The 24317-nt window shown below is 51.4% G+C and overlaps 2 protein-coding genes and 1 long non-coding RNA gene across 6 annotated transcripts; 2 read left to right on the top strand and 1 right to left on the bottom strand.

Moving 5' to 3' along the window:
• Positions 1-1987: 1987 nt before the first annotated feature.
• On the top strand, positions 1988-6560 carry FTH1 (ferritin heavy chain 1). Its single transcript, XM_037401879.1, has 4 exons — positions 1988-2302; positions 4027-4173; positions 5101-5226; positions 6222-6560. Exons 1-4 carry the CDS (start codon positions 2192-2194, stop codon positions 6384-6386), a joined length of 549 nt encoding a protein of 182 aa, XP_037257776.1. The 5' UTR covers positions 1988-2191; the 3' UTR covers positions 6387-6560.
• LOC119154414 (bestrophin-1-like) lies at positions 6439-15947 on the bottom strand. The gene is made up of 8 exons (XM_037401866.1): positions 15805-15947; positions 15168-15401; positions 13942-14096; positions 12840-12917; positions 11174-11326; positions 10591-10671; positions 9610-9761; positions 6439-9246 (listed from the first exon to the last, which is right to left on the bottom strand). The coding sequence occupies exons 1-8, from the start codon at positions 15920-15922 to the stop codon at positions 8049-8051; spliced, it is 2169 nt and encodes a 722-aa protein (XP_037257763.1). The 5' UTR covers positions 15923-15947; the 3' UTR covers positions 6439-8048.
• On the top strand, positions 13142-21445 carry LOC119154426. 4 transcript variants are annotated; one of them, XR_005106460.1, is made up of 5 exons: positions 13142-13641; positions 15317-15407; positions 15893-17095; positions 18504-18571; positions 18697-21445. It is a non-coding gene; the product is annotated as an uncharacterized LOC119154426 (long non-coding RNA). The 4 variants fall into 4 exon arrangements; XR_005106462.1 differs by having other exon boundaries at positions 15893-18571; positions 18697-18925; positions 19030-21445; XR_005106461.1 differs by lacking the exon at positions 18504-18571.
• The last annotated feature ends 2872 nt before the right edge of the window (positions 21446-24317 follow it).

The following is a 24317-nucleotide window of genomic DNA, read 5'->3' as shown; positions in this document are numbered from 1 at the left end:
CATGTGCCTTTGTCGGTCACAGGTAAAAAGGTTAGGCGGAAAGAGAGCACAAACAGCAAACATAACAAAAAAGAAATGGTTTAGGGTTTTGTAGGTTCAAGGTTAGTCTTTCCGGATTGCTGAAACATACCCTGCAATGAGCTGGCAATATAGAGTGTCAAGTTATACCAGAATCTGTGCTTCAGGACAACTCCTAATTTCTGGCAAGCCTACTCAGCCAAACAGAAGGTTTGTTTGAGGTACCTGCAAGCTGGTGAAAATACCACAGCATGCAAACAGTGATGGGAGGCCGCCCAGCAGTTAGAACTCTTTTTGGGGGTTGTTTTTTCCTATTTTTTTATATAAGCATTTGTGTGGGAGGAGAACAGGAGATTTCAAATGTACCTGGCAGCCTGCTGAAGCGATAGGTATGACCCACGTTAACTTACAGATCTTAATTACTTCTGATAGTTAACCGACGGAAGCAACAGAAAAGACTAAAACAAAGGAAGCCATAGGCTGCCTGTTCCTTCAGGTGTTCAGAGCACCTCGAAAAGTGCTGTTGTGCTGACGCAAGCCTGGCGCTGCCCTTTTCACACAGACACCCGTGCAGTCACGCATGGGAAATCACACATTACCGGGAAGGTTCAAAGACCAAATAAAACTTTGTAGAAAGGACTGGTTAGAGGAAAATTGATTTAACCTGAGTGTACAGGCTCAGTAATGACATGCTAACTTGTAGTATTTCTGATGAATGTCAACGTTAACATTGGCTTAGTAAAAGCCAAGGTTTTGGCAGCCCAATGTTACAGGATGATTGCAGTTTAAGTGGGACATTTCTAGGCCTCAAACTTGCACTTATCTGCTTAAAATTTCAGACACCAGAAAGTAAAAGAATCCAGTGTTCGTTGCAAGTAAATGACCGCCCAAATGGTATGACTGTGGTAACACTAAAAGCAGCTGAAATAATCATTATCAGAAGGCTGGTTTTCCCGTTTGACCTTTGATTTCTCAATTACTTATTATTTGGCATTGTGTTTGAACTGACTAGAGGCTCCTCTCCTAAACTTAACCACCAAGCAAATTGAACGTTTGAGGGCACAAAATGCTAGTTTCTCACCAACCGCCTTGTGCGTGGTGCCTCTAGTCATCACTGGTGCCAAATCCAGCATGCTGCCTTCCTCAGGTTGTTAGCTAACGCCAAAAAACATCACTGCAGGTGCCTGTTAGTAACTTGGAGCAACTGTGAAATGCAATGGGACCGTTCAGCCGTGTTTGTCCATCCCTGTTTGCTTGGCTCATCAGGCTAACCAGGGATTTTCACCTTTATTTTAGTGCATTTCTTAGGAGCATTTTTGAGGCAGTCTCCAAAGGCAGGCCTGGTCACTGAGAAAGGAAGTGTGAGAACTCACCAGAGTCACCGGCTGCTCTGCTGGGGTGGCAAACCAGAGCCATAGCTGCTGTCTGGCACCCAGCTGAGATTTTATACTGGTTTGCAGTCCCAGCTGCTACTTTCAGAGGAAGCAAAAGGAGAAAGAAGCCACATCCACCGTGCCATGATTGGAGAAAGAAGCCACATCCACCGTGCCATGATTATCTTCCTTTCCAACACGGTGTAACTTAAGCTGCTCACACGTTTGCCGGTGCAGTTTTAAAGCTCCAGCACGGCTTTTTGTTGGCGAGCAGCCGCGTTTCTGTCAGGGCCCTGGCTAGGCCTTGCCCCGAGGCCTGCTCCCGCCTGCCGGCCTGGGAGCCCCGCGCCCGGGCCGAGACACCCCCAGCCGCCGGGTCTGGGCAGGGGCGGGGGTCGGCCTCCCCTGGAGGCGGAGGGTTGATAGTTTTGGGGTGAAAGGCCCGGCGGGGGTGGGGGGTGGCGGCCAGGACCCCCGAGCGGCGGCCGCGGCGCCCTGAGGCGGCGCGCGCGCGGAGGAGGTGCTGAGTCACGCTGGGCCAGCAGGAGCGCGCGGCGGGCCCCGCCCCCGGGGGCTCGCGGCGGGGCGGCGCGCCGTGACGCTGCGGCACTATAAAACGGGCGGCGCCAGGCGGCGGGTGTTCAGAGCGCGTCGGCTAGGCGGAGCGGAGCGGGTTCCTGCGTCAACAGTGCTTGGACGGAACCGGCCGCGCTTGGGCCCGCCGCCCCCCCCCTCACCACCACCTCTGCCACTTCACCCTGCTGTTAAGTACCCACCGATTCGCCCCGTAAGGCATCGCCATGGCAGCGCCCCCTTCCCAGGTGCGCCAGAACTACCACCAGGACTGCGAAGCCGCCATCAACCGCCAGATCAACCTGGAGCTCTACGCCTCCTACGTGTACCTCAGTATGGTGAGCGGCCGCGGGGTGTGGGCATGAAGGGAGGGGGCTGCTGGGGGCGAGGGGGCGCTGCCGGCCCACCCGGGCCCGCTTGTGGTGGCTGGTGGCAGCGGGGCTGGGCCGGCCTCGGGGGCAGCCGCCGGGGCGGGGAGGTCTGGGCCCGCCCTGGGCCAGGGCCTTGCCGGGGTGGCGGGTGGAAGCGTCGCACCCTCTGTGTGCGGCCTGCCCGAGGGAGGGGGGCCTGGAGGGGCTTGCTGGGGGTGAAGGCGTAGCCGGGGCTGCCCGTGCGCTCCCCGGGCCGGGGGTGGCTGCAGCAGCCCCGGCTGCCCCACCGGCCCGGGCAGGGCGGCGCGGCGGGGGCTACGGGCGCAGCCGCGCTCCTCCTCCTCCCCCGCCTCTGGGCCCTTCCCGGCGTTCCCCTGGGGGTGGGGCGGCCGCCTGTGTTCGGTAGGTGAGGCCTTTATCTCGGGGGCGAACGTGGGTTACACGTTAACCGCTCGGGCCGTTGCCCTTGGCGGACTCGTTATCGGCGCAGCTCAGCAGCTCGCAGGCGGCTCTGCCCTTGGGGCTGGGCTGGGGAGCGGCAGCTGGCACCTGGCCCACAGGCGTTCTTGTCTCTCGGGCAAGGGTTTTTTTTCGTTCGTGAGTTTTTGAAGTGAGTTGGTGGCAACCCGTGTTTTCCTTGGCGCTGCTTCCATGTCTCTTTTGGCCTGAGACCCCCCATGCTAGCCATAGCTGGGATGAGTAACTGGTCCCAGTGGCAGCGCTGACCTCTGTGCAGCAGTCTTTGTGCTGTAGACGCACAGGTCACTTGAGACTTTACGTAGTGGGATGCTGTGGCACGTAGGTGGAGAACTTTACAGCTTGCTTTCTGTGTTTCTATGAAGAGCTGAATCTAATGATGGTGGTGAATGATAGTGGTACAGAAGCACCAGTGTCTTGCCTTGAAACCTCCAAGCCGCTAGCTTAAGCGCAGAGAATTCTGTAGTAGTTCCTCTGGTAAATAACTGGCAGTTGATACAAAGCTTTCCATTGAATTCTGCCTAATGGCTCTGACCAAAGAACAAACAAGCTGTGTAATGGCTTCTAACTGCTGTTATTTTTTGCTTTCAAAAAACTGATCTTGTACTTGCTGTTGAATATGTATTTTATTTCAATTTATCTTTTGTCTTTTAAATGTGATGCTTTTTTTTTCTTTTCCCAAAAGTAGAAAGTGTACTACTTAATCTAATCCCTGGGAAGCCTAGGGAAGCATGGGAGCTTTATTGCAGAAGTACCTTAAAGTTCTTGGCCACCTTTAACTGGCATTGCAGGTCAGAACCTTGACTTGTGATGACTGCAAACAAAAATTGCAGCAAAGGTTTCTCCTTCTTGGAAAAGACTTTTCAGGTCTGCTGTGTTTTTAAGGCGTTTGAATGGTGCTCAGAAGAATATCTGTCTGTGAAGCATGGAGGGGGGGGTTGTATCTTCAGAACTGAACCACAAATTCTATGCTGTTCATGGTAGGGGGGTACAGGTTAAAATTTAATCCTAGTCAGGAAAACCTAACTTACTTCTAAGGAAAGAGTTTGCCACCCTGCCTTGCTGGTGTCAGGGCTGCTGCTAGCCTTATCTTGAACTCCAGCCACCTTGAAGTAGGGATGAGAGGAGACCTATCTGAAGTCACAGTAAGTTCCTAGCTTTGTATGGCTGCTGGAGTGAGGCCTGGGTTTTGAATATGAGTTCTTATTTTTCAGTCCTACTATTTTGACCGTGACGATGTGGCTCTGAAAAACTTTGCCAAGTACTTCCTGCATCAGTCCCACGAGGAGCGTGAGCATGCTGAGAAATTGATGAAGCTACAGAATCAGAGGGGCGGACGCATCTTTTTGCAGGACATTAAGGTGAGGAGTGGAGCTATGGGCTGTCTAAAGCAGAACTAGACTAGTCTGTCTCCAGACTGGAAGGGGACAAACTTCCCTGTGGGTCCTCTCCCAGGAGCAGCAGCTGACAGCAGATAAGCATACCAGACTGCTGCAATCTGTGTGGTGCTCAGCCCAAAATCTAGAAATACTTGGTAATTTGATAGTTTGTGCTGATTGACTAAGAAAAAGCACTTCTTGTGTAAAAAGAGGATGCCTAGCCCTAGCTTGCTGTGGGGTAAGCATAACTGGAACACAACTGGTTCATCTGCCTTAAATGTAATGGCAAGAGTATTCTGTCTACACTGTTTTGTAGAGAACTATTGATTCACTTGCCATGGGAATAGGAAACCTGAGATTTCTAATTGCTTGTTATGGCCCACTGCAAGATTTCATAGCACTGTTTTCTTGAAGTCACTTGAGTTAGTTTGGAACAGCAGAAAGTAAGCAGTGTTGTAGGGCCAGTTTAATGCAAGACAGCTAGTCACAGGAAAAACAGGGAATGAAGTGATGGGCACTTAAGAAGAATTCCCTTGCTTACTAGTAAGTCTGAGTGAGCTGAAGACTAGACTTGCCAGTGCTGGTGTCTCAGCTGCTTTGTTTCTGAGATCGTGCCTGCTTACACAGGCAGATGTTCAAGCCGTTAGGTTGTAACAGGAGGAGGAAGGCAGTAGGTCTGTTAGCTGTCTTGGCTACAAGAGCTCAGAGATCCTAGGGGATGGGGAGAGGTCTGGGATGTGGAGCATGCATTCAGTTCTGTTCCAAGTGTGCACTGTGTGTCTGCCAGGTAGATACCTAAATGCCTAAATGTTGTCTGAACAGGCTTTGAGACTGACTTAAAAGATTTTGTTCCCTAATGGTGCATGGGTACTTACAGAAAATACGGTCATGTGATTTTTCCCCTTCTAGAAGCCAGATCGTGATGATTGGGAGAATGGGCTGACTGCTATGGAGTGTGCCCTCCACCTGGAGAAGAATGTGAACCAGTCACTGTTAGAACTGCACAAACTGGCAACTGAAAAGAACGACCCACATGTAAGTGGATGCTGAAGCTGAGAATGTGGATGTGCAATGAGGGGGCGTGTATGTGTCTAGTTGAGGGGTTTAGGGGCTGTATGTGTGTCCCTGAAATCATTAAAGATGAAAAAAGGGTGTGAACTAGTGATTCAGCCTTTCCAAAGGGAAGGGCCCAGGTGTCAGGCTATATGATGGCTATTTGGTAGGTTATTGCCATCTTCCAGGAGGACCAGTTGCAGTGTGTTGGGGTGGCTGAGGCCTGCCTGACAGAACAGTGGGTGCGTAGTTTTGTACAGATCCTTCTGTTGCTCTTGGGAAGACAGAGCACTTGCATGAACAGCATTTTGAAGAGAAGAAATGCATGAAGCTGAGCTGTGGGAAGGGCTTGTTTCTGTGGGGGATGAGTTCTGACTTTGAATTGCTGGGTGTCTGTAAGGCTTTGTGTCATAAGGCTTTTTTATCATAAAATTTTGCAGTTGCTGCTTCTGAATGTTAAAAGCTGTGATGCTTTAGAATGCAGTGTTTGAAACAGGTTCCTTCACAGATAGAAGTTATTGGCAAGGGTGGATTGAGGCTGCTTAGTATCAGGAAGACATCAGCATGTGTCTGAATCAAAGTACTCTTGAGTGTCCTGTATAAGTGAGGGACCTCTAAAAGAGAAACCACATAGCTGGAGCATTTTACAGGTGTAAATATTCATTCATGAATTCAACTGCTATGCAGTGGAGGCCTCTAAATCTGTTCAGAAACTTTCATGTTGCTTCCTGACCTACTGTTGTGCTTGCAGAGTTCCGGAGCAAGTGTGCCTATATAAGCCTGCCTCACTTTGGTCTTGTCCTGGCATTGCTGAGGCAAAACTAAAGTCTGCTTCCTCTCTGGTATCTTCTGCAGCTTTAAAACCGGCATCCTGTATCTTCTCCTTTCCCTAAAGAGCATTGGTAGGGTTTCAGATGCTGCTTCAGCAGGATAAGCCATGTCCAGGACTAAACTTACAATTCTTGTCTCCCTTTCAGTTGTGTGACTTCATTGAGACTCACTACCTGGATGAACAGGTTAAGTCCATCAAAGAGCTGGGTGACCATGTGACCAACCTTCGGAAGATGGGGGCACCAAAATATGGCATGGCAGAGTACCTCTTTGACAAGCACACCCTCGGGGACAGTGACAATGAGAGCTGAAGTCTTGCCAAGAGCCACCCTATGGGTTTCAGTGGGACTCCTACTTTACTGTCCAGCCATGCATGCGTTTTCAGTTATCTAGATAAACAGTTCTCACACTCTGTACCAAATATCGCCCCCCTTTTCTCTTGTGTTTGTGTATTGCCCTCCATCCAATAAAGTGACTTGGTTCAAGCTGGCTTTTTCTGTTTCTCTCAGGAGCGAGAGGCTCCTACTTGCAGGATTGTGCTCTGTAGTCTGTTGGTGACAGGTCATTTTAGGTTGGACATGGATGAAGAAATATACTAGAGGGATTAAGTTTTACTTGCTTAGTCTTTCCTTCCCCCTGCAATCCAGTGGGCAGGGAACTGCCATTCATTGCAGGAATTGCTCAGTGACTAAAGTTGTGTTTTAAATGCCTTTGTCACCAAAACTTGCTGTAAGGAATGTGCAAGGAAAAATTGGTCCCTGTTAATTTAGGTGAGGCAACTAAATTGATGAAGGGGAAATTAGTGCCTCACTAGGCATCATGGCTGTCATATAAATGGCACTGCTCTTGTGTATGGAGAAAACATACAGTGAATAACAACTTTGAGCTGTGTTCTATTGTCAGGTTGGACTGCAACAGCAGTGTTGAAGGAGCTGCCTTGTCTTAGGAGCTGCAGCTGGTGGTGGTGCCATCTGCATAGGCTTAGCAACTTTTTGTAAGGCAGAGAGAGTAGACTGCTGTTGTAAAGGCAGTGGAAGGGATGTGGGAGATAACATTTTTCATGTGCCCCCTGTGATATGGGAGATGTGCAGCTGTTTCTGAAAACAGGAAGTAGGAAAACTGGTTTCTGTAAATTCCTATTGTTGCATGGAAACTTTAAAATGAGGAGATGAAGCGGATGGTCCTGGGACTTGAGCCTTGCTTTTATTTTCTTAGGGAAGACAGTAAAAACTCAGAGCTGTGTGGTGGGTGTCTGCTACCATCCAGATGATTTCTTATTTCCTTGAGTAGTGTCAAATTGGTGACAGATTTGTGTAACTTCAAAAGGAAGCAATGTGCTGGGCAAATACAGTTGATTGCAGCCACCTGTCTGAGTAGACATGTGCGCTGCCTTATTCCATTACTCCTCCAGTACTGGAAAACACCAGCTAGACGTGACTTTGGGAAGTGACATGACTTGCTTCAGTCCCTTACTTTCCCTGCAGTGCCTTTTCAGTAGGGCATGTGCTGCCTGAGACTTGTGATGGGTCTTGTGATGAATATTGATGTAAAGCTGAAGTTCCAATTCTTGCTGTGATGAGAAGCTAATATATAATAATATTAACTATATTCCTCTTCTGGTTTGGGCTACACCTGCGCTCCAGGCTCTTTAGGTTGGTGCCTGCTGAGCTGTTGCTGTGCCGTGTCTGCAATACTTACTGCTCAGTCTTATTTGTTCTCTTGCTACAAATGTAGAGGGGCTTTTGTTACTGTTGCAATGCTGCAGGTGCCTGCTGTTGTACCTGAGGCCAGCAGCGGTGTGAACTTGGCGCTGCCTTTAGCCTCGGCCGGGCTCTGGTGGCACCTCCCAGCAGGAGGTGGTTTGGCGGTGCTGCCCTTTGGGTGAGTGCCAGTGTGGCCAAGTGTAAAGATCCTGCGATACTGCTGATGTGGCAGGTATCTCAGCAGACCTGTGTGTGCCTCTTGGGTCTGCTCTAGCTGTACTGATCTATCTGCTCTTCACACACGTTTTCGCTGGTCTCCGTGATCACCTCCATCAGCCCCACGTAGTCACCTTCAGCTAGAGAGATGCCAGAGTCGTTGGGGGATGGACTCTCTGCTCTTCTTTGCTCTTTTGTAGGGGGAATATTAGTGCTTCCATTTCCAGTATCTCTCATGTTCCTGGAAACCTCTGCTGGATGCTGGTCTGGAGTGCCGGTTGCATCTTCTAAGCTTAGGCTGCGAGCTTCAGGGCCTGTGTTTCCCTTGTGGGATCTCTCCAGTATGGGAGATGTGACAGGAGTGAATGAGAAGCAGAAGGAGGCACTGCCTCCAGGGGTTTTGTTACTGGGGGTGTGAAAGGCACCTGAATGCTCGGAACTGGGAGTGGCAGATGCTGTGTTCTCCAGGGTTAGCCAGGGTGGGTGGGAAGCTTTCAAGCTCTTGAGGTTCTTGAAACTACCCTGCTTCTCGTGGTCTGGGGACTCTGCCAAGAAGGGGAACTTGGGACTCTCTGATGCTGTGGACTGAGCTCCTGGACTTCCTGTGGTGGCAGCTTCTCTGCTTTTACTGTTAGAGTTGCTCTCTTCTTCTACTGTTAAAACCAGTGACTCAGGACCTTTGCTCCGATCTGTTGGCCAAATAAACGTTTCCCTTGCCCCTGAGCCAAGGGAGCTTTGGCTTTTATATGTATCACTGACTCTGGAAGGTGAGGAGTTGACAATGACGTCCCTAAGAGAAGTCGAGCACGCAGCAATACTGGAGAGTGCTGGGGGCTTCTTACGGCCTTGGCGTCTAGAAGGGAAAATCATGGGGATAGAGCTGATCGGTGTCTGTGGGGCACTGTAGAAACCAGGTCTCTCATAAAATGGGGTTGACATGAAGGCGTCAAAGTCCCTTAGTTTCCTGTCTTCGCTGTCCCACTGTTCCTGTGAGCTGGAGTCTCCCCTTGGCTGGTTGATGCTGCAAGGGCTTCCAGACTTGCCCATGTCTTGGTACGTATAATGGGAGAAGGGGGATGTGGGGTCTCCTCGCCTGCGCAGCAGGTTCATCCGGGAAGAGGACCTGGAGAAGCTTGGCGACTGGACGCCGAGGAGCCGGCCCAGGTGTCCCAGTAATGGTGTGGAGTGGTTGGCCTCCTCATTCTCTTTAATTTGCTCCAGAGGCTGGAACTCCATCTCTTCTTTCTGCATGCTGGGGAAAGGCAAAACAGGCTGTTACACAGCCACAAAAGGAGGTGGGTTCTGGTGGAGAGGCTGGCAGCAGAAGGATTGCTGCTGCCAGTGGGAAGCTGCTCTCTTCCTGTATCGCCACTGGATATGTTAGGCCCCCACAATAGGGATGCTCAGAGGGGAGGGGGGAAAGAGGTCAGAGGCATCCTTTCTTTGGGAGGGTTGGCTCTTGGCTTTGGATGAGCCTAAAGGTACCTTAGAGCAAGATTTCACAGACTATGGGGGAAGATATTACTGCTCGCTCTTCCTCCTCAAGTGCAATATCCTGCACAAGGCCTGATCCCAGGTAAATGTGGACTGTTAGACAGCCTGTGGCTGCACTCACTTGATATCAAAAGTTGAGCCAAGGAATGATGGTCGCTTGTACTCAGCAGTGGCTGCGGTGTAGGGTGGCTGGGGATCAGGCTCGTTCCAGTACAGGTCCTTCTCCAGAATGGGTAAATCTTGATGCATCTCATCCACTGCCATAAGGGAGACCTGCAGGGGACAGCAAGAATGTCATACGGGGTGAATGGCATTCTGTGTGTCTATTACCAGTGGGCAAAGGGATGCAGGGCAGGAGGAAGTGATGTAGCACAGGAGCGAGGCAGGTGGCTGGGTTTGCTGCGTGGTTTCATGTCCCTTGGGTTGTTTTTCATGCGGAGAAATTTGATTAATTGGAAGGAAAGTGATGCTGAAAGAGACAGGAAAGCAATATGCTTACTGGGACAGAAGGGCTCAGTGTTAAGAAGGGCTGAAGGTGAAGAGTTATTGCATGGAGGAAAGCAGAGGAGGCAGTTCTAGGTATGGACACAGCGTGGAAAAGCTCGGGAGAGGCAGGAATGATGTTGTTCAAAGGTAGTGAGGGCAGGAAACGAACAGTCTGGATCCTTCGTGTGTGCCAGAGCATGGACTAAAGCTGTAATTGGTCTCTGTACAAAGACGGGCCAAACGCCCTGTCTTCTCTGGTGTGTGGGGGTCTTCCTGGTCCAGGTCTTGCCCCGTGTTCTTCCTGGAGCCTGGGATGTCTCCTTGGGAATACTGAGCTGGATCCCTTCACCCTTGTATTTGTTGAGAAGCCTTACATTTTCCTCCTGCTCTCCTAGCTATCTCCGTCTGGAGATCCTGGACCTCTTTGAATGCAGCCACCGACAGCTCAGGAGAGCGTGAGGGTGATGGGGACTGCTGCTCTGCCCCAGATGGGCACGGGGGGTGCAGAAGAACTTGGTGACTGCGCTGGCAGGGCTCTCTGAACCCTCAGGTGCAGTCCTGCCTCAGTGTTCCTCTGCAGGTCAGGCTCACCTGGAGGATCTTGCCTTCACTTTACCTGCAGGTTCCTGTCGATGAGCCAGTTGGTTTCAAAGTCATCATCGTCTTCCCCAAAAGGGTTGATGAGTTGCTCAGCCACCTGCATGTGGAGAACACATAGCAGAGGTCATCGTGGTTGTACCTGCCCCTTTCCCTGCAGGGATAAGGCCTGTGGGGCAGTCTCGAGCGTGATGTCCCTTGAGTTTAGAGCAATGCTGCTCCTCCCAAAAAGTGGTGGGTTAAAAATGGAGGCTTTCCAGTGGGTGGGAGACTGGTATGCACAGGTAACTGCCCCTTGCTCACATAGCCCTCCTGCTGCTGTGGACCACCACTGCGGGTAACGTGTAGCCTACTGCTGCTCTTCTCCCCCAGACTAGTCAGGACTAAAGCTTAGGGAAAGGTGGAGCTGATCTCCAGGGTGAGACACTCAGAAACTGAGGTCTCTGCAATACCCTTGGCCCCTGATGGCTTCCCATTTGTATGCCAGCACTTGGCACCCTGCCCACAGACCGAAGAACACAGCTGGTCCCTGGTGAACCAACACTGGGAAAAACTCTTGGCTAGGTCAGATTCTAGCTCTAGACATAATTTCTTGGACTTACCTTTAACCAGCCAGCATAGAAGAAGAACTGCAAAAACGTAAAGACGGGCACAAAGAGATCTAGTTCATGGCCGGGATAGGCTTTTTCTGGATCCAGGAACTGCCGCCCGATCAGGCAGGCCAGGAAGAAGCTGTAAACAGCCACGGTCACCACCTGGGAAAGATGCCAGGGGACACACCAGAGGAGCTTGAGTTCTCACTTGCTTTCCCAGCATCTCTTTTCAGTTCCACCCCCCACATCTCCAAACAGCGGCAAGCTGCTGCAGAGCTGCTGGCTCTGTAGCCTCGTGAAAGCCTTGGATTCACGTATGACAGGCTTCTCCTCTGCTTTTTGCAGGAAGATGCATTTCCACTGCAGAAAGCTTTAAAAATGCCCTTTGCCCTTTAGCTGTTACATACTGTTTTTCATTCCATGCTGTTCCTGGAATGACATCTGTGTAGGCGTCACAGAAAGCCAGTGGCAGAAGAAAGCATGTGACAGCCTGGGTGGAAAGAGCTTAAAACAACTGACACATGGCTGCATGGCTGTTCTGCTGCTGAAGCAAGGGGTGCTGTGAGCTCCTTTCATTCTTTTCCTTGTCTTTCCTGAAAGCTGTCTTGAGCCTCTCATGGCTCAGTCCATGCTGGCAGGCCACATCCAATTTAATTTGCAGGGGAGGGACACCCTGGCAGTGCTGCGAACTCTGAACTAGCTTCTTCCTTCCTGGTCCTCACATTGGGTCTTTTTAATATTTGCCTGCTCGCCTGCCCAGATTTCAGGCTACAGTGAGCTTTGTACTTCTCTTCGATCACAGGACCAGGAACTTCCCCTTTTCAAATTAAAAGCAGCTGAGGCTCTCGCATGGTTTCTTGATGTAAGGGGGTTCAAAACAAACACGCAGCACCACGAGACTGGTGAGCTAGCCGTGCTGTTCCTGGCAGGGAACAGCACAGGGCTGTTCCGTGATGGGCAGGACAGAGAGTGCCTGGAGCAACAGACTTTGCATTGTGGATGGAGCCCGATTAAAAAAACGGGTTGTGTACAGCAGAGGGGGCAAAGGCATGCTATGATACTACTTTTCCCAATGTGTTCCCCATTAACCTTCAGCACTGCTGTGTGAACAGAAGCAGTTTCCATTTCATGGTGGGGTGCATTAGTGTTACCTGAGCAGCTGGATTGTGTGAGACAAAGGAGCAAGCTGGTGCCAAAGTGTCTGTCTGGGTTTATATCGAGACCGCCATTAAGCACCGGAGTACACGCACACCGCTGCCTTTCACACACGTGGCATAGCTCCACCAGAGCTGCCCTGCCTGCTGGAGCAGCTTTGCTGCCAGACAGATCTCAGCTCTGATGGGTAGGAAGGGACTTCTTGAGGGACATGCTCCCTGCAGGGAGTGGGTCAGTGTGTATCTGTGTTTTCCGCGGCACGCAGTGTGGCTAGTTACCCCTGGTGTTTCTGTGGAGGTGGCTGTGTCTGAGCTGGGGAAATAAGGCTGGGCTGGGCTGCTGAGCTGCGTGTGTGAGAAAGCCGATGCGTGTAGGTGGGGATGAGGGGTCCAAGTGTACCTCATGTCAGCTTGGCCCCTGTGCGACTCAGGTACGGGTGTAAATGGGGGTGCGCCTTGTAGCAGGGGGCAGTGTGCACAGGCAGGCAGCAGAGCAGTAGTTGTGGGGGGTCCCTTCTCACCTGAGTGTAGACCAGGGGGATGCTGATCCAGTCGTACCCATAGAGTCGCCCACACTGGCTGCGCAAGGTGTTGAGCTCCTGCAGTGGGGAAAAGGAATGGCCTGTCAGCGTAACTTCGCATCTCCTTGCTGGGGATGCTGAGCCTCTCCGGCCCCATCGCCCCTCATCGCTCCAGCCCGTTCCCTCCTGCTCACACCTCCTCTGGAGGGGGCTGCCCAGCAGAGGCTCATGCTCACCCTGGAGGAACTCCTTGCTGCCTGGGTGTCTCCGTCTGAGCCCAAGATCCCTTCCTAGCTCACTTCATAGCTGAGTTCATCTCCTCACAAAATGAGCAGCGGGCAGGTTAGGCAAAGAATGTCTCGGGAGCATCCGTTTCTCTCTCCTGACTGTATACTGAATCTGGATAAATAGCCCAGAGGGAGATATCTCTCTCTGGGCAGATGAATCTCACTCCAGGCAACAGAAACAATGTGACTTTCTCTGCACATGAATATCAGAAAGGATGAGCTGCTCTGGACCTTTTTTCTCTGCAGCTGGGCAAGGATCATTTCCAGGGCTTGTCTGTGGAGCATGGCCTGCTTCCCAGGACAATCTAAGAATTTTAAATAGTGAAGTTTTCTACAGGGACCTTGGTTGTTGGGGATGCTTTTGACCTCTTGGTTTCTTCCAGATACATGCTTCCTTGTGGTTTTTTCATCTGTACCCTAGAGACCTCCACTGGCCACTGTCGCTGGCTGGTCTGAAGCGTGGGAAGGCTGATCCAGGACCTGCTGCATGGGTGTCTCCCTTACCACACCTAGATGTGAGTCTTGTGTTCCTCCCGGTCCCACATTTGAGAAGGATGTTGCATTCCCCTTGCCTCTAATATATGTGACATTGCTACCACGTCAGCAGGCCATGAAAATCTCTGTTCTGTCACAAGCTAGAGAGTGGCAGTGGGGGCATTTCCCATCAAAGTTAGTGTAATGTCCCCAGGGACAGGCTTGGCTCACTGTCCTACCTCACCATTCCTATTCCTTGCCTGACTCTGGAAATCCCCATAGTTCTGCCCTGGGGACTGGATGAGAATCTCAAACAGTTGCCTATTGCCTCTGTCGCTCACATTCAGGATGCCTTGGAGCAGCACGCTGTCCCGGATTCTCCCCTCATTCCTTGCCTTCACAGCCAGATTGGAGAACCACACACACGGGATCCAAAACTTGTTGTGGGGGGAATTCAAGCTCTCAAACTTCTTGTGCTCTTCTGGTGTCATGAGGCCTGGGTAAAAAAAGAGTAGATGGGAGAGGGATGGCTATAGAGGGCAAAAGGAATTGATCTGGTCTGAAATGAAAACATCTAAATCTCAGGTGGTCACCTTAGCTCTCCTTAAAAATCACAGGAAAGACTCAGACACTCAGACTTTGGGAGACACAAGGGAGGAGGACAAGTCGTCTTGTTAGAACAGTGAGTTACAGAAGTGTGAGAGGCAGGCTTTATTGCCTTTCACTTTGGATGTCTGCAGCATACCCGACCAGGTCACAGTCAGCAGGGAGATAAAGTACTGCTGAGGGTGCAGTTGCCCGGTGTACGCAGACATGTGTTGAGAATGGGATAACTTGTGTCCTAAAATTGCCTGGTTCTCTCTCTGGATTGCAAAGGGAACCCAGTTGACTAGGACAGGTGCAGACATCTCCCTTTGGGCAGAGTGGGAAATGTCCCTTGAGGAGCATCTTCAGAGAGGATTCAGGGAGCCCAGCAGTTAAGGTTGGTGGTCTGAGGCTCCAGTTCCCACCTTCATGGTGGAAAACTGTTGCCCTGAGGGAGGACAAACATACCACTTGGCAGAGGTCTGCTTGTGCTCTGCTACAGATCTGTGCACAGGGTCACTCACTACAGAGAGCTCTTCTCTTCCCATGCACACTTCCAGTGCAGGGTGAGCAGCTCCTGGTGAAGTCACTGCACCACAGGCATCCGAACCTGGCCAGCCAGAGCTGCCCTGTGACCTGCAGCGCATCTACATTCACAAACTGGATCTCAACACTCTCCTTACACAAAATATTGGGGCAGAGACCCTGCATCTTTCAGACAAGCCTTCCAGCCACTGGTAGGAACAAGCATGCTGTGCAAAGGGGAAACATAAGCAGTTGATTATTTCAGAAGAGCAGAGCTAGGGCACGAGCAGATGCTTAGCACCTGCTGCAGACATCAGCTGAGCACATTGCAGCACTATCCCATCTCCTGTCCGAAGAGCACGTGGCCCTTTTCAAGGCTCTTTGCCCTAAAACCAGCAGCGAGGTGCTGCTGTCTGCTCGGTGTCAGAGCTGTGCAGGAGGCAGTACTGGTACTGACCTGCCCTCACGACGTGCTCCATGCTGGGGAAGCGCTTGTAAACAGCAGTGCTGACTGAGCGCAAGATCAGCACGCTGCAGAGGTTGCTGTAGCGCATGAGGGTACGACGCAGGAGCCGCCCATACTCATCCTCCCCGTCCACGTTGCAGGAGACCAAGTTCATGATCCGGTCAGGCCATGGGATGCTCTCGTACTGAGCCCACCAGCGGGACACCACCAGAGCCACGTAGAAACCTAGAGGTGAGCTGAGCAAATTAGCCATCCTAAAGGAGTGGGAGGTGTAAATGCTGGTGTATAGGAAGTCTGGTAGTGCTTCTGCAGGGATGGGTGCAGGCATGCCTGGAGGGCAATTCAGATCTCCATGCTGATGTTAAGAGTCTGGGTTTCATGGTTTATTTGGTGCTACTTGGTGCCTGCCCTCCTGGCAGAACCCAGAGCACGCTCGTACAGCTGACAGCTGTGTGCTGGGGGCATAGCTCACAGCTGAGGTGTGAAACCCTGTATTCTGCCTGAGGGGTTTTACAAAGGCAGAGGGAAGGACCTGCTCAGTGAATCTTGCCTGCCTGCAGACCTGTGCCAAACCAGGGTCCAGTGCTGTCCCTTTCCCCTCTCTGTGTTCCCAGGCAGAGCTCCTTACCCAGCACAAAGGACACAGGGATTAGCTCAGCATAGCTGTTGCAGTAGAGCGCCAGCTTCTCAAACATCAGCCTTTGGCTTTCACTCAGGATCAGCCTAAAAGGGAGAAACAGCAGCATCAGCCTCAAAGAAGAGTCTATGCCTTGTTGGGCCTGCTGGGACAGGAATCTGGCCAGGGAAGCCAAGGATGGGTAGTCACAACACTGCTACACTGTGAGGCTGGGGATGGTGTGAGTGAACAGCCTGGGACACCAGCCCACCTCCCCAAAACACCCTGCTGACCAGCCCAAAGGAGCTCGAAGTGGGCATTGATGGAGAGCATGTGGCGAGTGATGCAGTTTGATGTCAGGAACCACCCCTGTTTTTCTCAGGAGAGTGCTGTGGGGTATCCAGCATTTGACAGAGAGCTTGGATGTGCACCACGGTTCACTTAATATCCTGCAAAATGTCAGTGTAAACTCTGCTCTTAGGTGAGTTCCTGCTTCTTAGAGCTGCTTCCCTGCCTCTGTGCTGCATCTGTGATCGAACCAGCGAGGCGAGCTCCCTGTCTTTCCTCATCAAAACAAGACCAGCTACAGAGTGCCGATGCCTGATCACAGATCTGTGGTCTCAGAGCTGATGTCTGCTCTCAAAAACGTGCCCAAATTATTGCCTGTTGTGTAAGGAGGGAAACTCTCTCCTAAAGCTCCCCGCTGGGGGCCATCTCCAGTATTGGTTCAGTCTTGGTCTCCACTGATCTACACATTACTTTTCTGTAGGAAATGATCAAATCCAACTCTTCATCCCGTGGAAGAGAAACCGTGTTACTTCCCAGGGCTGAAAAAGGAGATTTCTCAGTTGCTAAGCCATATTGGAGCAGTGAGGAAGGACCTTTCCTTTCCTGGCCAGCTGCTCCTCCCCAGGATCACTATCCCAGTCCTGTGTTGCTCAGTTGTCCTGCTCCAGGGCAGGCTGAGAGTGAGGGGTGTGTTAATGTCGGGGTGTAAGGATGCTTACCTGTAGACAAGACTGATGGTGAAGTAGAGAGAGATGAAAATAAGGAACTCGGAGTAAAGAAGTTTGTAGATGCTTCCTTTCCATTGGAGCAGGAGCTGTGAGAAGGTGCCTAGGCGGGCGTCAGCCACACGGTTGGTGTATGTCACCGTCATCACAGATCCTAGTGGAGATGCAAAGCGAGCAGATGTTGAAGCTGCCAGCTAGCTTGCACAGAGGGAAGAGACACGGACACCTCAAGTGTCCCAGCAAGCAAACAGGAAGGAAGGAAGGAACAACGAGCTGAGATCAAAAGACAGGTAAGATGAAGTCAGTGACATAGAGAACTAGGAGGACATTGATGGTAGGCAATTAATTTGATGACCTTGCCATCTTTTTTCTGCCTTCGAGCTGCATGTGAGCTGGTTACAATGATAGAAAATACACTTTCTGGTGGAGCCCTTGGTTTCAAGCGTTGATTGTCAGCAGTCAAGCGGGGCGGGTTGGTTGGAGAGGACAAAGCCCACTTGCCACTCCCTCCCACAAAAGGGAGTTGTTTAAGCTCACTTCTTAGGGTCACAGACTCCAAAGTTGCTTAAGCCATTTATTTTTTTCTTATAGTACTTTCTTCAAATATGTTTCTGTAAATCTACTGTTTGGGAAGTGTCTTCCTGAAATACTGCTGGGGGGAAAAAAAAAAAAAAGCCCAAAGGAAAGCAAAAACCCCAGAAATGAGAGATTTCTTGGTATTGATCCAGATGAAGGTAGCCCTGGAGATTTGATTGGTTTTGTAGCACTTGCCCAACAAGTATAGCTGTCTTTAAATTTGGGCTGAGGGCCATATCCGGACAATGCTGGTCCTAGTCCTGCAGGCAGAACAGTCCCCCCTGTTAGAGAACGGAGGGATGGAATTTGGCTCACAGAGCACGAATACGAGCAGCTCTGCCTCCCCTCTCCTTCAACCATACGTTGCACAATAAATCACACTGGATCAAAAAAGGCATTCAGGCTCCTGAAATGCTTCCCAAACATGCAGGATCCCCATTGCGCTTTTTCTAGCATAACCTTGGATAAATCTTTATCATCAGTTAATAATCAGACTCACATTCAAATAATCCTGAATTTGAAAAAAAAACCCAACAAACCCAAACCACTAGTGTAATCCATGCCAGGCAGATAGGTGAATGATCCCTTGGTTTATAAATAATTATCCAATGTGAAACTGTTGGTATTTCTAATCTTAACGAGTTACCAGGTTGTGACACAGGCACTGCTGTTTAAGAGGCAATGATGTTAATAGTTATGGGGCCTTGGGCTTTCCCTGAATGGTGGAGGTAAAGCAGCACTTTAAGGGACAATTCAGCTGCTTTGTAGCAGCAGCTGAAAGCAGGTAAGCTTGTGTCCATGCTCTTCATTTAAGCATCTTGGTGAAAGACCTACACTTAGGTGGGGACCAACTCAAGTCCTGGTGAGCTGGTGCTGTGAAGAAAACCAGCAAAGTCTGTTTTGTTGGTTACTTCAACCAAATAGCATCTTTATCCTGGCTTTGGCTTTTCAGTGCTGCTCCTCCTTTGGGTTTCCCTGTCGTATCTCTCCCTGAGGCCCCTCTCCCAGGTTCTATCGAAGGAGCAGAGCTGGCCCCTGCCCTGCCAAGGGCTCCCCAGCTGCACAAATGCACCTTTCACTGGAGCCTCGTGCACATTCATGCCGTTTCCATATGATTGCTAGCCAGTGCAGAGGACTTGGGAGAGCAGTTTTTAATTGCCCTGGAGACTGCACACGTATGGGCTATGCAGGTGAGAAATGTATGCAAACACCCATAGATTCGTTGGGGGCTGCTTACAGAAAGCTGGCCGTTTTCTCTATGCTTTGGGTCTTGAAAGTGCTCAGGGAGACTCTTTGTTGTGTAATTCAAATACAGATTCACTTTTTACCAAACATGGAAAACTTCAACTCCTGTCCATGTAAATAATGGATGGCACCCATCTCTACACAGTTCTGCTCCGGCACAGGATATGGGGCTTTTCCCAGTGCTTTTTCCTCCAGCCCTGAATGATGAAGGCACTTCCCTGCCCACCTGCCAAGCCCGTGCGGGACTGCCCCGGGATGGCACTCGGCAGTTGGCACACTCAGTACCATTTGGGGTCGAGGTAGGTGGCGGGAGGCGACTCACCGCAGCACCGGCTCTGGCACACTGAGTCGGTACGGGGAAGAAGAGCCGCGTCCTGCGGCACCCACAGAGCCTGCTCCCCAGGGAGACCCTGCCTGAACCCTCCTGCCTGATCCGACCAGACTCACCATTGCACCTGAAGGTCAACCGACACAAGTCAGACCATGGGAATCCACAGCACCCAAGATTCTGCAGCACCAAGGCTGTGGCAGGTGCGTTACCCACCACATAAGAAGGCAGACAGACATGAGCAGCTAGCGCAAAGATGGAGAAGAAGCAGACAGAGTGGACAGATGGAGTGAGACGAGGTCACAGGTAGGCAGGAACATAGATCTTTGAAGGAATCTATCTGCTCTTGGGAGGACTAGATACTTACAGTCATGGGCTTCTGAGCTGCGTTGGAGGCTGTGGAGGTTTGGTCCTGCATGTGTCCTTGCGGGGTCCTTTGTGGCCCACGCCACGGCCCGCCTCCTTGTGCCCCCTTGGCTCATGGGGGGATTGAACCTGACCGGCACGGTGTGCTAAGGAGCCTGAAACCCACTTGGGAGCTGCAGCCGGTCACTTGATGCTGTAATCCTTCCTCATTACAAAAGAGACTCTGTTGTCTTTTGCCCTGTTCCCTTCTAATCTTCTGAGTAAGCCCTGCGTGTTTATAGAGGCGGCTGGAGGAGGGGGAGGCAGGGCTGGCCGCTCCACGGCTGCTGCTGCTAACTCCTGGCACAGCCGTGGTGGCTGCCAGGAGAGCGGCATTTTTCCTCTAATTCTTTCCTGTTTGGTCCCTTTCTCTGTCACAATCTTAACAGGAGCCCCAGGAGATTAAGTAGGGCTGGAATTTTCCACAAAGGCTATGAAAATGTGTGGCTCTTGGGGGCTGCCCAGCTCTCTCTTCCCTGGGGAAGCTCTTGGCTCCTTAGGTTGGTGGAGCACCTGGTCTGTGCTCTGCCTGGCTCTTGTGTGATGTTTCTCTGTCACTCCTCACTGTCTCTGTTGTCCCTGGATGAATTTGCCATCTCTTCCAGCTGTGGTTTGGATGTTAGGGGCTTCCACGCTGCTGCTCTCTCCCTGAGACTCTTCCCATGTGTTCACTTTCTTTTCTGCATGCTTGCTCCAGCAGTGCTTAGGGGCTGTCACAGCTTTTCCTTGCATGCCACCCTGGGAAACGCTGGTCCTTGCCTTTGTCCTCAAGCCCCCACCAAGCCAGAGAACTCCTTGCCTCTGTCTCTCCAGGGTCCTTGGTCCCTTTTCTGCTCCCAAGCTGCTCCTTGCAATTGTGACCATCCCTCTTTTCCACCATCTCCTGCAATCTCTCCTGCCAGGTCTTTAAGACATTCCCCTTCCATGAGGCTGGGAATCAAGATCCTTTCTTACCAAATCGGTCCTGCTGTGGTGTGCATCCTTCACTGTCAGCAGGCTCCTGGGTAGCCACCCTGGGCCCATAGGCACAGGACTTCATGTAGCCCACGGCTCTTCAGGAGGACCTCCATGTCCTTCCACCTCCTTTCTGCTCATTCTGTTGGGAAGTTGTTTCTGTTGCCCAGGTAATAACATCTGTCCCCTAAACACCTGTATTTCCTCCAGGCAGCTTTCGCTGAGCTGCTACAACATTCCATGACCTGGAGACAGGGAGCTGGTCTTGAGCCAAGCCACAGCCCTGTGTCACCACCTGGGCCCAACTTCAGAAGTGTGCTCTGGATTTTTGGAGGCTCTAGGCCAGCGTTGTCCCTCGGAGATGTACTGACTGTGTTATCTGCTCCGTTACAGGGCTGGACTTGCTGTGCGGTCCCTGAAACTTTGTACCTAAGGTCTCAGCTGCTCCCGAAGGGGCCTTTCATTGCCAAGGAGCATGGGGTTGGGACAGGGTCTCCAAGTGACTTGAGATCATGATAATGTCTTGAAACATCAAAAAGCTATGTGAATGGGGGCAGGAGCTGGGAGAGCACTGGGTAGACCCTCTCTGAAGGCAATGTGGTCCATGCGACAGCACTGTTCCACGGTTTGGTCCTCCCCTTGCGGGAGGTATCCAGAGAGAAGGAATTAGTGGACAGGCAGGCTGAGGCAGTTCCTGAGGGTCTCAGTGCCTGAGTCCTCATCCCCACACGTGGCAGGGGGACAAAAATGGTTCAGGTTAGGAAGCTGTTGGGAGTGGTTTGGGTCTCTTTGGGGGGGGACTCTTAACATGAAAACCTCAGATGCCCTGCCCTTTGTGGAAGGGTGCGCTGGCATCTGGGGGACTCTGCTGCCCTCCTCTGAGAGCAGCTCAGCTGGCAGCTCGCGTGGTTCAGAGCTGCTGTTGGGACAGCATGAAATATTTGTGGAATTTAATATGAAAGTAAATAACTGAGGGGCTACCAGCCTGGCAGCGCTGCTTGGATCTTTTTTCACATCCCCTGTGGCTTCAGTGTTCGCAGGACTTGAGGAAGATGCCGGTCTGAAAGCCTGCCTTGCACAGGAGCAGAGGAGGAAGCACGGAGGTGGTGAAATCCATCTTCAGTCTCACAGCGCTGGAATCATTCTCATTTTCTCCATTTTACAGATGTAGAGGTTGACTTACCGTGATGGGAAGTGAATCCCGCCTTGGGAACCCCAAAGGGCCACCCTCTGTGCTGAGTTAGCTGCAGCTCTCTGGGAAAAGCTCGGTGCCCTCCTTGCTGTCTCCCAGAGAATAAGAAGTGCTTTTCTGAGAAGGACACCATGGGTCCCGAAGCTTGGTGAAATCCCTTTCCCTTCTCTAGTTTTAGTGCTGAGATAGACAAAGAAGCAGCTGGCGTCAGGGGTGGCTCTCAAACTGGTGGTCTTCCCTGGAATCTGATGTAATTAAAAAAAAAAAAACAAAAACACAAATGTGGAAAGTATCTGAGGAGGTGCTCTTTTGCACTGACAGGATTCCCTCTGAGGTTTGAGCTATCCGTGAGTGTTTGAAGAGGATACAGCAACCCTCAGTCCTTTTTTGAGGACCCCCATACTTCTTCCCTTTACGTTGCAGAATTCCTCACTAACTGCACCATCCTGGGGGGGCTCTGAGAGCTGGGGACATGCTAAGGGTGCTGCCTGTCCCCCACTCGAGCTCAGTCTGGTAATTTCTTTCTTCAAGGACTATGTGCTGTTCTGACATAGGGAGGGCGTAACTTGCTTAGAAACTTAGAAGTTTCTGGTTTGGATACACAGTGACCAAATCAGCCAGCAGAAAGGAAGATCTTCCTAAAAAGCTGACCGGCAGTCCCCAATTCACTCTGAGTTTCCCAGCTGCTCTTCTTCCTTTTCCATCTGGCATCTCTCCCCCTGGATTCAGGCTGAACCCTACCTTCAAAGGATGCTGCTGAGCATGAAGGTTGCTCTCTATCAGCTGCCTGCGGCTGAGAACCGGCAGGAACAGCCGTGTCTCTGGTGGCTCTCTGCTCAGTGCTGTGATGTGACTGCTCCTAGCAGCAGCCACACAGCCCTGCTGCCCCAGGCTAGCCCCCGTGCCCTTCTGGCTCTCAGGAGCTGAGCATTACGCTTTTGCAGTCTCCTTTTCACCCTGTTGCCCTGGAACAGGGCCTGCACTTTGTTGGGTGATCAAGGCAGATCTCTTCTATGAAACCAGAGATCTTAGACCCAGAGATCACAGAGGACCCTTGCTGAAGCCCTTCCAGCCAGCTGAGTGAACATGCTGCACAGCCGGCCAAGGGAGGGGGGCGAGGGGATGGATGGAGCCTGGAGTTTAGGCCATTTGTTTTCATTCTCATTTTCATAGCAATAACATCTGGACTGGGTTTGCTGCTTCAGGAGTGTAGTCCTCCTTTCCAAGCTCTGAGATAATCCCTGTTCCTCATTCCCTTCCCAGCCCGGGTCTGTGTTTTTCTTTTTTTTTTTTTTTTTTTTTTTTTACCTTTTTTTTTTTTTTTTTTAATATTGCAGTAGGATCTGAACCCATGAGCAGACAAGGCAGCCCAGAGGAGGCTGGAGCCCTCTCCCATGACCAGGAAGCATCTCTGCTGGGCAGGGTGTCCTAGCTGAGAGCTGCTTTTGCTCTGCAGGGTGGTCTTGCACCTTGTTTGAACCAAACTCAGGATTTTGAGTCCTGTTCTTCATTTACGACCCATTCAGAGGAAGACACGGGCATTCTGGGAGGGAATATGAGGGACCAGGCTGATGCAGAGAGCTTGCTGTCTACAGGAGGCAGTTAGGACCACCATCGCAGTTCCCACTAAATGGGAGTCTCTGCTTTGCTCTGGTGTCCCCCAGTCGGTCGGTACATGTGCATTCGTGTCTGCTCCACACAGCCTGGACTGAGAGGACGTCACTGGGGAATGGTGTGGAGGGACTCCAGGAGTGACAGGGGTCTGCTCGGGCTGCCGGGGGAGGTGTTCAGGCTGGAGTCCACCCACTTGGGTGCCACAAGTGTATCTCTGCACCTGAGAGACCCAGAGGAAGGACTGGGAGGGTCCTTTGCTTTGTGAAAGATTTGTGGGGAGCAAGGGACCTGACTCAAGAAGACAAAGCATTAGCAAGATGCTTCTTTGCCTGGAGGAGGTGGGACAATGAGAAGCAGAAGGGGAAGAGTCAGGGAGGTCAGTAGCTTGCCAAGGTGGGTCTGCAGGAGGGTTGGCGGGGAGGTGAGTGGGTACAAGTGATGGAGCAAAGGCAGTGGAAGTGGGGAAGATATGGGGGGAAAAAGTGTGACTAAAAAAGCCTGTGGCAATGCGGAGGTACCATGTCAGAGCCTTCACAACAGGTATATGCCATGCTGGGAGACTTGCAGGAGGCAAAGTGGATTTTATGACACTATGTTACCCAGAGGTCAGTGATGTTTTCAGCTTCCATGAAATGTAAGTGGGAAATGATGCGGGAGAGAGCAAGGTGCTTCCATGGTGTGAGACGAAGGCGCTGGGTTAGAGCTTCCAACTGCACTGAGACTTTAAGGCTGGCTGGTGGTTTGTTTTCTCTTTAAAGCAGAGGTGGGAGATGGGTCTGTGTCTCACCAGCTGCTGACGTGGACACTTTGGGACTCTTCACAACACAGCCTAGGAACAGCTAGCCTTGTGCAGAGGGCATGGGGAAGGCAGCGGTTTTTCCTGCCTGGAGGCAGCTTGCATGATAACCCCAGCTTGGGAGTGAGCGTTGTTCTGCTGGGCCAGCCCATTCATCTGGTCAGGGAGAAATCTCAGGGTCTGTCCAGGCTCCCTCAATAGCTCTGCCTGTCTTTCAGGGGGGCATGAGGGGGAGCACGTGCCGCTCTCACCTCGTGACAAGTTGTTTTTGCAACTGGCTGGGATTCAGCATCTCCAGCACATCCCCTCTTAACGCTTCCTATCTGCTCTATCAGTTCTCATTCTTCCTGCCTTTGCTGGATCCTGGAAGTGGTTCTGCCTTTCTAATCTGAGGACCCTCTG

This window comes from Falco rusticolus, chromosome 10 (genome assembly GCF_015220075.1).
Source record: "Falco rusticolus isolate bFalRus1 chromosome 10, bFalRus1.pri, whole genome shotgun sequence".
In the NCBI taxonomy this organism is placed as follows: Eukaryota; Metazoa; Chordata; class Aves; order Falconiformes; family Falconidae; genus Falco; species Falco rusticolus.
Note: the sequence above shows the minus strand (reverse complement) of the source record. Positions and strands in the feature narration are given on the sequence as shown.

Coding starts and splice junctions, on each gene's coding strand:
- LOC119154414 (XM_037401866.1), bottom strand. CDS start 15,922: ATGCTGCTGTTTCTCCCTTTTAGGCTGATCCTGAGTGAAAGCCAAAGG. Junction 14,097..15,167: donor GGAGCACGTCGTGAGGGCAG/GTCAGTACCAGT, acceptor TTTTTTACCCAG/GCCTCATGACACCAGAAGAG. Junction 10,672..11,173: donor TCTATGCTGGCTGGTTAAAG/GTAAGTCCAAGA, acceptor CTCCACATGCAG/GTGGCTGAGCAACTCATCAA.
- FTH1 (XM_037401879.1), top strand. CDS start 2,192: ATGGCAGCGCCCCCTTCCCAGGTGCGCCAGAACTACCACCAGGACTGC. Junction 2,303..4,026: donor CCTACGTGTACCTCAGTATG/GTGAGCGGCCGC, acceptor CTTATTTTTCAG/TCCTACTATTTTGACCGTGA. Junction 4,174..5,100: donor TCTTTTTGCAGGACATTAAG/GTGAGGAGTGGA, acceptor TTCCCCTTCTAG/AAGCCAGATCGTGATGATTG.